General features: G+C 26.9%; 1 protein-coding gene across 1 annotated transcript in view; it reads right to left on the bottom strand.

Moving 5' to 3' along the window:
* The window catches only part of LOC136086175 (properdin-like), a 72,325-nt gene that overhangs the window by 23,272 nt on the left and 34,053 nt on the right, over positions 1-15,000 (bottom strand). The window contains exons 3-8 of the mRNA XM_065808455.1: positions 11,216-11,398; positions 9,947-10,132; positions 9,691-9,864; positions 3,837-4,010; positions 2,155-2,340; positions 1,900-2,073 (exon numbers count right to left, since the gene is read on the bottom strand). Coding sequence (XP_065664527.1) covers positions 1,900-2,073; positions 2,155-2,340; positions 3,837-4,010; positions 9,691-9,864; positions 9,947-10,132; positions 11,216-11,398 — 1,077 coding nt within the window. The remainder of the gene's footprint in view (positions 1-1,899; positions 2,074-2,154; positions 2,341-3,836; positions 4,011-9,690; positions 9,865-9,946; positions 10,133-11,215; positions 11,399-15,000) is intronic.

Here is a 15,000-nt window from a genome sequence, read left to right as displayed (position 1 = left end):
AAGTGGGTGACCCTTCTAAGAGCCGAATATTTTTTGTTGCAAATCATTCCAAAGTTTTTTTGCTTTGTGACACGGTGCGTTGTCTTGGATAAAATAACAATCTTTAGCTTTAGAATCAAAAAGAGTGTCCATATAGTCAGGTAATTCAGCAAACTTCTAAATAATGAAAGGGTAATTCAGGTAATTCAACATAACTTCTAAATAATGAAAAGCATCCAAACGACCTTTGTAAAACTTTAATAAACCTATTCCATTTGCAGAAAATCATCCCCCTACAGAAATAGTTCGACCACCACCTTAAATCTTTTTCATTAGAAAGACAAAGTACAAACTTACGATTTTTTTCTATTTATGACTTTAAAATGTGATTTGTCACTAAATATTACATGATGCCTTTAATTTTAAGTCCTATCAACATAGTTTTTACACCAAGTAAGTCTCTACTTTTTCTGAGCCTTATTTCGATAACAACGTTGTTTCTCTGTGTAACTTTCCAACTCATTTTTTTTAGCGGTTTTTCTACTTGAATCAGTACAATTTTTTTAGCAAGTGTCACTATACAGCAGTCTTCTGTAGAACTAGTGCATCTACAATGTCCTTGCCCTGCTCAATTTTTAATTGGTAAACTCAATTTAAATTAATCAGCAATATTGTAATCAAATTTTTTGGAAGTTTTGGTACGTTTAGGAATATCAGCAATATTAAAAGGCAGTTGAAGTAAGAGTTGTTGCAGCTCAGAGCTCACTGCTTTGCAACCCATTGCATTAATTATGCTTTAATTTTAAAATTACTGCTATAACTTTAAAAAATTAAAAGGTTTGTTATTTTAAATAATCAACTATGACGCTAGAAGATAATTAAAACATCATATACAACAATGCACCAATGTATTTAATCATACACACTGTCAAATTTACATATCAATGTGAATGTGCAATAAATTTGACTAACATTTATGTACAATTGTTCAATTCTACTATAAATAATGAACAAAATTTTTAATTTTATGCGCACATTTTAAATGACTAATGTAAACACATTAAAAAAATTTAGTACCTCACAACAATATGTTTAATGCATACAAATATTTTACATGACAGTCTTATTTTAAGAGGTTGTGCTATAATTTTTTCCAGTACTGCATATATTTATACATATATATATATATATATATATATATATATATATATATATATATATATATATATATATATATATATATATATATATATATATATATATATATATATATATATATATATATATATATAGATTGATTTTAATAAGAAAGGCAGCATTAATTAAGAAGCAACTATTATTATAAATATATTTTAGATATAAAAATATATTTACGATATTTCATTGACCTATTGTGGTCAGAGTCATCAGGTAATGCTGACCACATTAGGTCAACGAAATATTGTAAATACAATATTATACCTAAAATATATCTAAAAAATAGTTATACGCTGTCCTTTTTAATAAAATTAATTTATTTATAAACATATCGCATAACAAGTCATGCCTTTTAAGAATGTATATATATAAATATATATATATGTATATATATATATATATATACATATATATATATATATATATATATATATATATATATATATATATATATATATATATATATATATATATACATACATATATATATTATATATATATATATATATATATATATATATATATATATATATATATATATATATATATATATATTTACATAGATGTATATACACACACATACAAATAATTCTACCAAAATTGCAGCAGTAGTTAAACTATTAATGTAATAATAATTGCAACTACTATCGGCACAAAACAACTAAGATCCACAATATACAGAGAAACAAAGCAATAGAAAAAATTTATGTAAAACAAAAATACCTGGACAAGATACTCCACTATTACAAGCCATAGTTTGAGAACTAGGCCCAGCACAACTACCTCCAAATGTAGCCCCTAAACATGGTCTAGTCTGAGTTTGAAATGGAGTTGCAGCAGGATTAGACTGACAAGTTTCAGAGCAACTACTCCATGCACTCCATGCGCCATAACTACCTGTTTTATATTAAAAAACGTTTTCAGAAAATTTAAATTTTGACAAACTTTACATAAAATTCATTTTAAAACAAATTTTACCTGAGCAACCAACATTTTCATTACAAGGTTGTTGATCACTTACAGTGATACCAGGACAACCCATGTACGTAGGATCCCATGTTGAATAGCCAATGCATGACCGACTTCTTGTTTGAAAGGGTATTTTAGCAAGATTATTACATGTAGAAGAACACGCACCCCAAGAGCTCCAATCCGATATTGTTCCTTTTTAAAAAAATTGCTTTAAAAATTTAAAAAATTTAATAAAAATTTTTTCTTATATTTTATCAATCTTTAATTGACTAAACTTTTACTTTATTCATTAGTAAAGTAATATAATATAAAATAATATGTTATAAATCTAATAAAATATAATAAACAAAAACACATATATAAAAGATATAAATAAAATGCTGTCAGAAAGAGATTATTTTAACTTAGATACATTTCAATTGACCTTCAAAGAGATACAAAAGACATAGTACAGTAAGTTATCAATACATTTAGTTATTTTTTATATACTTTTTTGGTATTCTTTTTGGTAAAGTTATGTACAAAACTTATTTTATGAATCAAAACTAATTTAACATGGATAAAAAAATAATATATATTTTTAGTAAATTCCTTCGAAAAACTTGGATAAATGAAAAAGGTCTGGTTTAAAATATTACACAATTCATCGTACAATATAAAAAACTTTCAGAAAAACAGAAAAAAGATTTAGTCATAAAAGTCAAGTCATAAAGTTTTTTCTTAAAGTAATTTAATAAATAATAAAATATAATAATAAAATATAATGATATAATTTAAATATAATATAAAAAAAAAAAAAGACAGATTTAAAAGATATAAACAAAATGCCGTCAGAAAGCGCTGACCTAAATTTGGATACAATTCTATTAACCTTCAGAAGGTTACAAAATTCATCATACAGTAAAATATTTATTAAATTTAGTCGTTTTTAAAAGATTTTTTTAGAATTTTTTTGGTAAAATTATGAACAAAATTCATTTTATAGATAAAAATCAATGCATATTTTAGTGCTACACAGGAAGTTGTCTGTCTCCTAATTTTTAATGTTTATTACATTAATTATACGACACTTATAAACATTTTTTTTCCGCCACATATTAACACTATAGTGTGGTGGATAGTGCGCTGTGTCATAATCGGCAGATTTCGAACCTCTTAAAGAATATATATATATATATATATATATATATATATATTTTTTTTTTTAAAAAATAGCCCGAACCATTATTTATTATTTTTTTTTATTTACTTATTTTATATTATCATTTTATATTGTATGGTTTTTTTTAATCATGATAGCCATTAATACATCAAGCGATTAATTTACCACGCGATTTATACATACTTGTTTACTCGTAGACCAATGTCATCTAAAATCTACTTCTATAATCACATCTCCAGGTCTATGTAACTGGAGGGCTCTATTGGTCACTTTTTGCTATTATTTTATCCCATAAACATTTTGTTCTTATTTTATTGCATAAATTTGATTTATACGTGTGAAAATAAGTTTAAAAAAAAAAAACTGAATCAAAACTGATTCAAAAGGTCTTTTTTGCCTTAATTTTATTGTTTAAATAATGTTCTTATTCAAGTAATTTTATTGTATTTAACCATTTGAAAATCTTTTCTTATTGTAGACATTAACAAAGCATAGCAAATAATAAAAAAACTTTTTTAAATTCTACCTGGACAACGAATCTCTGCATTACAGTTTTTAGTTTGAGTTAGGGCTTGACTGTTACAATTGCCACCTAAGGAGGCTCCTAAACAAGTCCGAGTACTGGTGTGTGTTGGCACAGCATAATTCAGTTGACATGAAACTGAACATGCTCCCCATGCTGACCAACCACTTAATACACCTGAAACATCAGAAAATGAAAATAAATTAAGAAAAAAAACATGCTTAAAACACTTAAGCTAAAACAAAGAAGAAAAATTAAAAAAATGATTTTATAACTTAGGAGGGTCACTAAAATTCCTATTAGATAAAACCTCCCATTAAATAAAACCCTTCCATTAAATAATACCGTTTAAAAGTTAAAAAAAATATATGTTATTTTTTTAACTTTTAAACGGCAAATAAAACAAAAGCAAAAATGTGAACAAAGTACTATCAAATTTGTAAAAACAACTTAAAAAATGTGCAATAAAAACATGTTTCATAAAAAAAATAAAAAAAGGTAAAAAAACATTTATTTACAATTTATGCATAATAGTACACAATTACATTTATAAAAAAGCTAAATTTTCTCTAAATATTACAAACAATTCAGCTTCATATTACAACTAAACTAATTAGTCGTTTTTATGGCTTGTATACTTTTTCAACTTATTTTATTTAATAAACTGATGATTCTGATGTCTTTAAGATATTATTATTTCAAAAAAATAATTTTTTAAACTTTAAAAATTAATTTAACACATCTTTACATTTTCACACAAGAAATAGCCCTACAAATCATATATATATATATATATATATATATATGCAAATCATATACAAATCATATACAAATCATATACAAATCATATTCATATATATATATATATATATATATATATATATATATATATATATATATATATATATATATATATATACATATATTTATATATATATATACATATATTTATATGTATATATATATATATATATATATATATATATAATATATATATATATATATATATATATATATATGTATATATATATATATATATATATATATATATATATATGTATTTATATATATACATATATGCATGCATATATATATGTATGTATATATATATATATATATATATAAATATATATATATATATATATATATATATACATATATATATATACTATATATATATATATATATATATATATATATATATATATATATATATATATATATATATATAAATATATATATATATATATACATATATAGTAGTGGAAGAGCGCTAGCTTCATAAGCAAGAGGTTTCGAGTTTCATTGCGACTACATCTCTGGTAAAACTGCGCTCAACTTGTTTTTCCGCAAAGAGGCATTGTTCATCAAGGTTCATGTTTTGGAGTTAGAGAGTTGAGATAAAGTTATAATCACAAGTAGGCATATCATCTGTAGTGGCCTTTTCGACCTTGGGAGGTAAATTACAAAAAATAAAAACTAAAAAATAAATAAATAAATATAAATATAAATATGTATATATACATATGTATACCTAAACAAATATATAAACAAATATATATATATAAACAAAAATACATATATATATAAATGTATATATATATTTATATTTATATATATATATATATAAACATATGCATATATATATAAACATGTATTTTTATATTTATGTTTAAATGTATATACATGTTTTTTATATGTGCGGCCGTGGCGCCGTGGTTAGAACGCTTGCTTTATAAGCAGGAGATCCAGGTTCGAAACGAGCTTTGGGCATATTTTCGCGTCGGGGAAAGGAAGGAGGCGTGACTTCCTGGTTAAACGCACTTACGCGGTGCTCTGTGACAAGACCGTTAGGACTTCTTGGGGCACCTAAAAGAAAAAAATAAATAAAAAAAAATAAATAAAAAATACATTTATATATATATATATATATATATATATATATATATATTTATATATATATATATATATATATATATATATATATATATATATATATATACATATATATACATAGATTTATACATACATAGATATTTATATGTATACATATCTATATAATTGTTAGGATTTTTCTAATTGTAGCTATTGAATAACTTCCTAGAGGTACAGCTTACGTCCATCAGAGTCACATTACAAAAGCTGTTGATAATCTTGCCAAGTTATGTAGTTACTTATACCAGCTTTAATTTACTGATGTGTGAAGTACTATTATTGGAAACAAGTAACACAATGAGTGACAGAATAGCAAACCATCCGACATTTACTAAGTTAAACTTTGTTTGGCAGAAATCATTAAATGAACTAAACTGTTACGTTCACCCCTTGGACGCAATGACCAGTTTGTGGAAGTTTTTACTCAAAGCATTAGAGATCTCTAAAGGAAAACTTTTTGGAAGAGACTGCATTACAGCAAATATTGTTTTACAGTTGAATAAACTTTGCTACAAGGTAGCAAAAGGTACATGTTTAATTTTAATCCCACTTTTTTACTTTAATACTACGTAATTTTGTGAGATAAGATATATAAATCTAAAACATTTTTTTTTATTAGCATATAAATGTTTCTTATTTCATATATAACAAAAAACGGATCTTTTAGAAATATTATTAAAGATCCAGTTTTTGATTTAATAATCAGCTTTTGCCCAGTAACTGGTCAAATGAGTAATACATTAGCTGAATGTCTGAAACCTGTTGTTAGTGTCATTAAAAGGCAGTATTAGCGTTAGTTCAACAAGAGTTCTAATGATCAATTACGATCATTAAATCTCATGTTGAGCTGACGACAAAAATTTTAAAAAACTGTATGCCTAATCAGATAAAAGAAATATTTCCTGACTTAGAAAATAATGAGGATTCTAAAATTGAAGAAAATCTTATTGGAGCTGTTATTGGAAGATGTATTTGCCATTTGAGGCTTCATAAAGCTACAAACAGCCTTGATGTATATTTTAGCAGACTTCTTAGCATTAAAAAAAAGAAAAGTGGTATATACATAGTTTTTTATTAGAAAACAAATGAGAATGAGGATGATGATGCTGTTGAGTATGAAATGAGCAAATACCAACTATTGCAGACATCATCAGTAGTAATATGTTAATAGCATAAAAAAATGATGCTTAAATTGATTATAATAAGGTATATACTCGCATTAATAATTTTCATTTACAGATATTAGGTAAGTGTCTTGGTTAACAATATTTTTTCAATGCCTAATGTGTTTATTAGGCCCCCTCACATTCTTGTTTTTTTTTGCTGTTGTTGATAAAATTTTGAAAAGACTTTTAATTCTTCCATGGATTATTTATATATCAGATCTTATTTAAGGTAGTCGGGTAGTTACCGACATCCAACAACCAACAACTCTGGAGTTTTCTTTTTCAAATTCTCTTCAGAATTTAGGGCCAATAAAAGATATCCAAGGTAGTTTAACAAACAGCTTATCTAACTGTTAAGTATTTTTTGAAACGCGGTCTAATTAGTTTTTTGTTATTTGAATAACATTACTTTTATCATAACCAATTTTAAATAACGCATCTATGAGGAAATCAATATCTTAAGGGAAGTGTTTTTGGGAGCAGATTTGTTTTGCTCTACATAGAAATACTTAAAAGAAGCCATTCATAAAATCCGTTTATTGTGTTCGTAAAATATGTCCGTAAAGTCCGGTTGTTTTCTTCAGTTATCAAGTGCAACAGAATATTTTATTGATGGGTTTTGTTCAATTAAAGTTTTACGAAACAGTTCTTGTTTTTCATTCCAATCGAAGCGGCATGGACATCATCTACATAACTTTTAAAATTATTGGTTGGAATGACTTAACAAAAATCACACTTATGGCACTTCTTTCTATATTTTGCAATGATGCCTCAGCTATAACCACCATCAACGACAAACCAATTGGAGCTGAATTAGGTAAAACTCAGATTTTACCATACTCAGAACATCGAAATAAAAGTAACACTTGCTTAATGAGAGTTCAATTAACTGGTGTTTATCTAAAAAAGTTTATTTAGTTCTAATTTTTAAATCGTCCAAATCATCCTCAAAAATGTTGGTAAAGTTGGATAAAAAATAACTACATCAAATGAAACTTGAATTTCATTTGGTCTATCTTGCATTCTTTAGAATCATTGACAAAACTACTTGAATTAGTTCATCGAGTTGTATTTTTATTTAATGTTGGTTGAATAATTTGAAGCGGATACTCTGATGTTAAATAAAGTAGTGTGTTAATAATGGAAACAACAGGAAACATTAGGTAATTTTTTCTGATTTATGAGCTTTAACCATTCCATAACTCTTAGGTGAATCTAGGTGGAACGCAACCTGAAGGGTATATTTTAAAGTAAGTAGCATTGTCTAACTAAACATGTTTTCTTAAAATACATAAAAGCTTCTGAAAATTATTAGTGAATGTTTGTGTTGGAAAGTAATATATATATTTACATATATATATATATATTTACATATATATATATATTTACATATATATATAAATATATATATATATTTACATATATATATAAATAAATATGTATATATGTATATATATATATATATATATATATATATATATATATATATATATATATATATACATATATATATATATATATATATATATATATATATATATATATATATATATATATATATATATATATATATATATATATATATATATGTAAGATGCTAGCACAGTATGAGGAGGGTTGTAGTACCACATATCATTATGTTGAGACAGCCATTCAGTACTATCGTGCCACATACTACAATGTAATTGATTCTTCTGTTGACTCTATCAAATATTGTTTTGATCAAGCAGGTTAGAAACAACTTGAAATACTGGAGAAACTTTTGCTTTCTGAAGATGTCACAGATACCATAGCATGGATAAAGAAGACATAATCAGATATTGACACGGACTTACTAGATGTGCAATTTGGGCTATACAGAACAATATTTGATAAATTCCAAGGTATGTTAGTGATGTTGTCTCTCATCTCACACAGTTTTCCTTTTCTCAATTATCTTCTATTTCTGAAGTTGTCAAATTGCTCAAGCTAGTTCTAGTTACCCCAGCAACAAATGCTATTAGTGAACGAGCATTTTCAACAATGAGAAGACTCAAAATTTTTCTGAGAAAGACGATCAAACAGCAGAGACTGAATAATTTGGCAATGTTACACATCTATTCAATGTTACACATCTACAGCCTAAACTATTTTATACTATTATAAACTATTTCTGTTTATTATCAGCCTTTTGTATTCTCATTATATATAGAATCTAATATGTACTATAGTACCCATATATTCTCTATTCAACAAATAAAAAATAATAGTATGTAATTTTAATATGTATAATTCCAAAGAAACATATAAAACAACATTTACTTTTGGGGGTACACCAAAGAAACGCGCCTTTTTTAGTGTGGCCCCCCCAGTTTATAAACACCCCAGTTTATAAAAGCTTCCGAGGCCCTTGTATATATATATATATATATATTTATTTATATATATATATATATATATATATATATATATATATATATATATGTATATATATGTATATATATATATATATACATATATATATATATATATATATATATATATATATATATATATATATATATATATATATATATATATATATATATATATATATATATGTATGCATGTATATAAAAAAATATATGAAAAAAACATATAGAAAACACTACCAAAATTACAGCAGTAGTTAAACTATTATTGTACTAATAGTTGTAACTACTATTGGCACAAAACAACTAAGATCCAAAATATATAGAGAAACAAAGCAATTGAAAAGTTTCTGTTAAAAATAATACCTGGACAAGGCACTCCACTATTACAAGTAATAGTTTGAGAACTAGGCCCAGCGCATATACTTCCTAATGTCGCCCCTAGACATTGTCTAGTCTGAGTTTGAAATGGATTTGCAGCTGGATTAGACTGACAAGTTTCAGAGCAACTACTCCATGCACTCCATGCGCCATAACTACCTGTTTTAATTTAAAAAACATTTTTATAAAATTTAAATTTTAATAAACTTTATATAAAACTCATTTTAAGAACAAATTTTACCTGAACAACCAACATTTACATTACAAGTTTGTTGATCACTTGTAGTGATACCAGGACAACCTGAGTAAACAGGATCCCATGTTGAAAAATCAATGCATAACCGATTCCTTGTTTGAAAAGGTACATTAACAAGATTATTACATATAGAAGAACACGTACCCCAAGAACTCCAATCCGATATTGTTCCTATTTTTAAAAATTGCATTAAAAAAGTAATAAAACTTTAATAAAAAGCTTTTTCTTATATTTTATCAATCTTTAATGTGACTAAACTTTTTTTTATTCATTAATAAAGTAATATGATATAAAATATTAAGATATAAATCTAATAAAATATAATAAACAAAAACACATATATAAAACATAAAAATACAATGCTTTCAGAAAGTCTTCACTTCAACTTGGATACAATTTAATTGACCTACAGAGGGTTACAAAAGTCATCGTACTTTGAATTATTTAATAAACTTAGTCATTATTTTTATATTTTTTAAAGCTTTTTTTAGTGAAATTATGTACAAAATTTTATTTATTGATCAAAATTAATGGATATTTTGGTGATACACAGAAAGATGTCAGTTTCCTACTTTTTACTGTTTAGTACATTTATTATAAGACATTTATAAACATTTTTTTTAACATCACACACTGACACTATAGTTTGGTGGAAAGTGCGCTGTGTCATCATCTGCAGAATTCAAATCTTGTAAAAAACGTATATATATTATTTTTAATATATTGCCCAAGCAATTATTTACTAAATATATTGCAAGGTTTTTTTAATCATGATAGCCAATAAAACACTAAGGGATTTATACATACTTGTTTACTCATAGACCACTGTTTTATCATTTGTTTAGAATGACTATAGTACAAGTTATTGTTCATCCTCTCTCTGTAGTTCTAAAGTTTTATTTCTCCTACAAAATAGTCGTTACTTTCATTCATGATTCTTACCCAATGAAATCATCTACAATCTTCTTCTATATTCAAATTTCCCAAGTCAACTAAACTGGACGGCTCTCTCGGTCACTTTTTGCGATCACTGTGTCGCATAAGCAATAAAATTAGGCTTATATGAGAAAATATTTGTTTTAAGAAAAAAAAATGAACTAAGTTGATTCAAAATGTTTTTTTTGCCTTTAATTTTTTGTTTAAATAACGTTCTAATTCAAACCTTTATGATGTATTCAACATATTGTAATTTTTTTTTTATTATAGACATTAACAAAGCATAGCAAATAATGAAAAAGCTTTTAAAAATATTACCTGGACAATAAACCTGTGCATTACAGTTTTTAGATTGATTTAAAGCTTGATTGTCACAATTACCACCTAAGGAGGCTCCTAAACAAGTACGAGTTCTAATTTGTGTTGGCACAGTATAATCTAGTTGACACGAAGCTGAACATGCTCCCCATGCTGACCAATCACTTAATACACCTGAAACATCTGAAAATGAAAATAAATTAAAAAAAAACATGCTTAAAACACCTTAGCAAAAACAGATAATGAAAACTAAAAAACATATTACAAAACTTATGGTGGTCACTAAAAATATAATGGTCACTAAAATTCTCATTTAAATATATATGTTTATAATCTCAGTTGTCATGAAATATTTTCCGGCTCTGGTTTTATGTATGCTTGGAATGAAACTATAGGATCCCGGGCACAAAAGAAATATCATCTTGTGTGCTGTACCATATAAAGCAAGTTGTTCCTGCTGAAACCCAACACATTGTAATGTTCATTGACTGTTGTGGTGGACAAATCAGGAGCATCAAAACAGCGGGGGCTTTCATGCACTTTTTATAACAGAATCACCACAACATCAAAGTTACTAATCACAAGTTCATAGTGAGTGGACACTCTTTTCTACCAAATGATGCAGATTTCAGCGTGATAGAAGCATACAACAAGTCAAGACCTATTTATGATTCAAATGACTGGTATGAAGGTATAATAAAGTCTAAGAAAAAAAAACCTATTAACTTAAAAGTTATGTCCACGACAGAGTTATTTTCCGTGGAAAGTTTATTACAAAAATATTACAAATAGGAAAACAAACAACCCGAAACAACCTGTCAATTGGCTTAAAATACAATGGTTACGATAAACTAACGGGTGTTGCGGAAGTTATCGGACAAATCCTAATTTGATTATTTGAGCATAATAATTAGTTTTTGTAGTTTTATGCGTAGGCATAAACGTTCTATAAAATATAAACTTTATTATTTGAAACACAATTATTTAAAATGAGGTTAAATGCAGCTGAACGAGAATCTTTTCGAAAGCAACTAAAAATAGTTTTTGTAAATAAACAGAATATAAAAAAAAAAAAAAATCGTAAATCATTTTGAAAAGGAAGGATTTGCTCGAAGTACAATATATGATAATTTAAAAAGACTTGAAACTGTTCAATCATTTTCTGATAGAAAGCACCCTGGTTGTCCGACATCCTGGACTAGAGAAAAGAAAGCCGAATTAACGAGACATGTCAACAATCGAAAAGGGGTCAGTCAGAGAAAAATAGGTATTAAATTCGGTGTAAATCAATCGACAATTGGTCGTCAGTTAAAAAAAATGAATATTAGATATAGAAAACGTGAAAAGACTCCAAAATACACTATAGAGCAACAAATAAAGGCAAAGAAAAGAAGCAGGAAACTAGTTAACCAACTCTATAACACAAAATTGCTTGTAGTCATCGATGACAAAAAATACTTTTGTTTTGCAGGGGACTACATACCTGGAAATTCTGGATACTACACAAACAACAAAAAGACATGCCCAGAAAGTGTTCGTTTTATAGGAAAAGAGAAGTTTCCAAAAAAATTAAAAATGTGGATAGCCATATCTGACCGTGGTATGTCCGAGCCATTGTTTTGCACTTCCAAGGCTGTAGCGATCAATTCATCAACCTATATTAATGAATGTTTAGAAAAACAACTTCTTCCATTTATTCACAAGGATCATGGAGACTTTAACTATTTATTTTGGCCAGATTTAGCAAGCTCTCATTATTCTAAAGATTATTTAAATTTGATGGACCAATATGTCTATTACGTTGATAACGAATCTAATCCCCCAAATGTGCCTCAAGCACAACCAATTTAAAATTTTTGGGGACATTTGGCACAGAAGGTTTACAAGGGAGATTGGCAAGCTTCAACAGAGCAAGTTTTGATTGATTGCATTAAACCAAAACTATAAGAATGTGATTTAAACTTTTTACAGTCGCATATGAAAGGCGTCAGAGCAAAATTGAGATCAATTGCAGATGGTGGTGTTTTTTCATATAAAAAATAATATATTTTTATTAAAAGATAAATGCTTAATTTTAAAAAAATATAAAAGTAGTTTGTTTTTCTATTTATAAATAAGTTATTGACGTTTTTATTTTGTCCGATAACTTCCGCATCACCCGTTAAAGAAAACCCTCTGCAAGTTTTGTATAAAGAAAGCCTATATGAAGAGATGGAGTTTTGTATAATCAACATTGAGGAAAAGGCGTGGTAGACCTACAAACGATTTGAATAAGAAATAGCTTTAGAACTTGTATACTGCTCCAAGACCTACACACATCAATAAAAAAAAGGATATGGAAGATTTGCTTCCTTTCATACCTCCTGTAAAGCAACATTCTTTACAAACCTTCTTGCAATGCCAAATGCTGAGGAAGAGCGACCTTTAGCATACTTTGAAGATGATGAATGAATAAGTTGCATATTGGAAGTAAAAACTTTTGTTTATAAACTACAGACAGACAGTTATAATTTTTTCATGTGTTTATTATTTCCTATGTATTTAATTGTTTTAATAAATAAGTTGCATTTAAATTAAAAACTTTTGCTTTCAAGCTACATACTGACAGATATAAATTTTTTTGAAGTGAATTATTTATTCAGTAAATAAAATATTCGATAAGAGACAACTGTTTAAGTTTTTTACCACTAAAACACAATAATCAAGTTGAAAAATGCATGTTTTGTATGACTTATACTAAAAAAAATTCAATTTTATCAGAAGCATTTTCATAGCAGAGTGGTAATGTCCCTTATGGTATTTTTAGGCCCTTACGACATTCAAGTTAATTACAGAAAATACATAAAAGTTCAATTAACTTGGTATTTGGGGTAAATTGGTAAATTGGGGTAAATTATTAAAAGTTCAATTAGCCAGAGAAACTTCCTCTCAAACAGTTTAATGATTTATGATATAATATCTACTAAATGCCTCCGTATCTCTATTTTTTGTTTTTTTTTTAAACATCTTTGCTTCTAACAATGATGCAAGCAGCCACTAATTAAATTTGGAAGTTACTGAAAGAGAAAAGATAAAGATTGTAAAGCAAGATAACGATTGACGGACAACTTAAAGGATTGCTAACTGTATGAATCAGAAAAGCATGATGAAGGAAACGAATTCCGAAGAGCTAATGTTCGAGGCAAAAAACTACAGGAATAAGCGTTTTTGGAGCACTTAGGAACAGTTACAGAAAAAGGATGACACTTAAATGAATGACGAGTAACACGAGATGAATTTAAGTTGATGGCATAAGAGACACTAGCTCTTTAGAGCAGTGCCCATTATAGTAATTGTAGAAAAGAGAAAGAAAAGCAACATTACGACGATGTAATATTGGTTGGAGGCTGGCTGCAAGAGCAAGTCCAGCCATGTTTGCAATGCATTTTTGCACCTCGTCTAAAAGAAAAAGGGTATCATTAGAAGATCTGCCCAGATATGGCAACAGTATTCCATACAAGGCCGGATTTGAGATTGATAGAGATAGAGAATGGAATCCAAAGTAAGAAAGTGACGAGCTCGATAAAGAGATGGAACCATAGCAGATGCTAATTTTGCAACTGATTTGATATATGGTTTTCAAGAAAGATTGGAAGTAAGAGTTAAATCTAAAAGATGAAGAGTAGGTGACTCATCGCGTACATCACCGTTCATAAATATTAGAAGATATAAATTATTGCGATAACAATTGGCAGAAAAAAAATGAGTTTTATTTGTATTTAAGTTCACCAGCCACTGTGAGCCCC

The sequence above is a fragment of the Hydra vulgaris genome, chromosome 10 (genome assembly GCF_038396675.1).
Source record: "Hydra vulgaris chromosome 10, alternate assembly HydraT2T_AEP".
NCBI classification, from domain to species: domain Eukaryota; kingdom Metazoa; phylum Cnidaria; class Hydrozoa; order Anthoathecata; family Hydridae; genus Hydra; species Hydra vulgaris.
The sequence above is the reverse complement of the archived record's forward strand: the minus strand, read 5'-3'. Positions and strand labels throughout refer to the sequence as shown.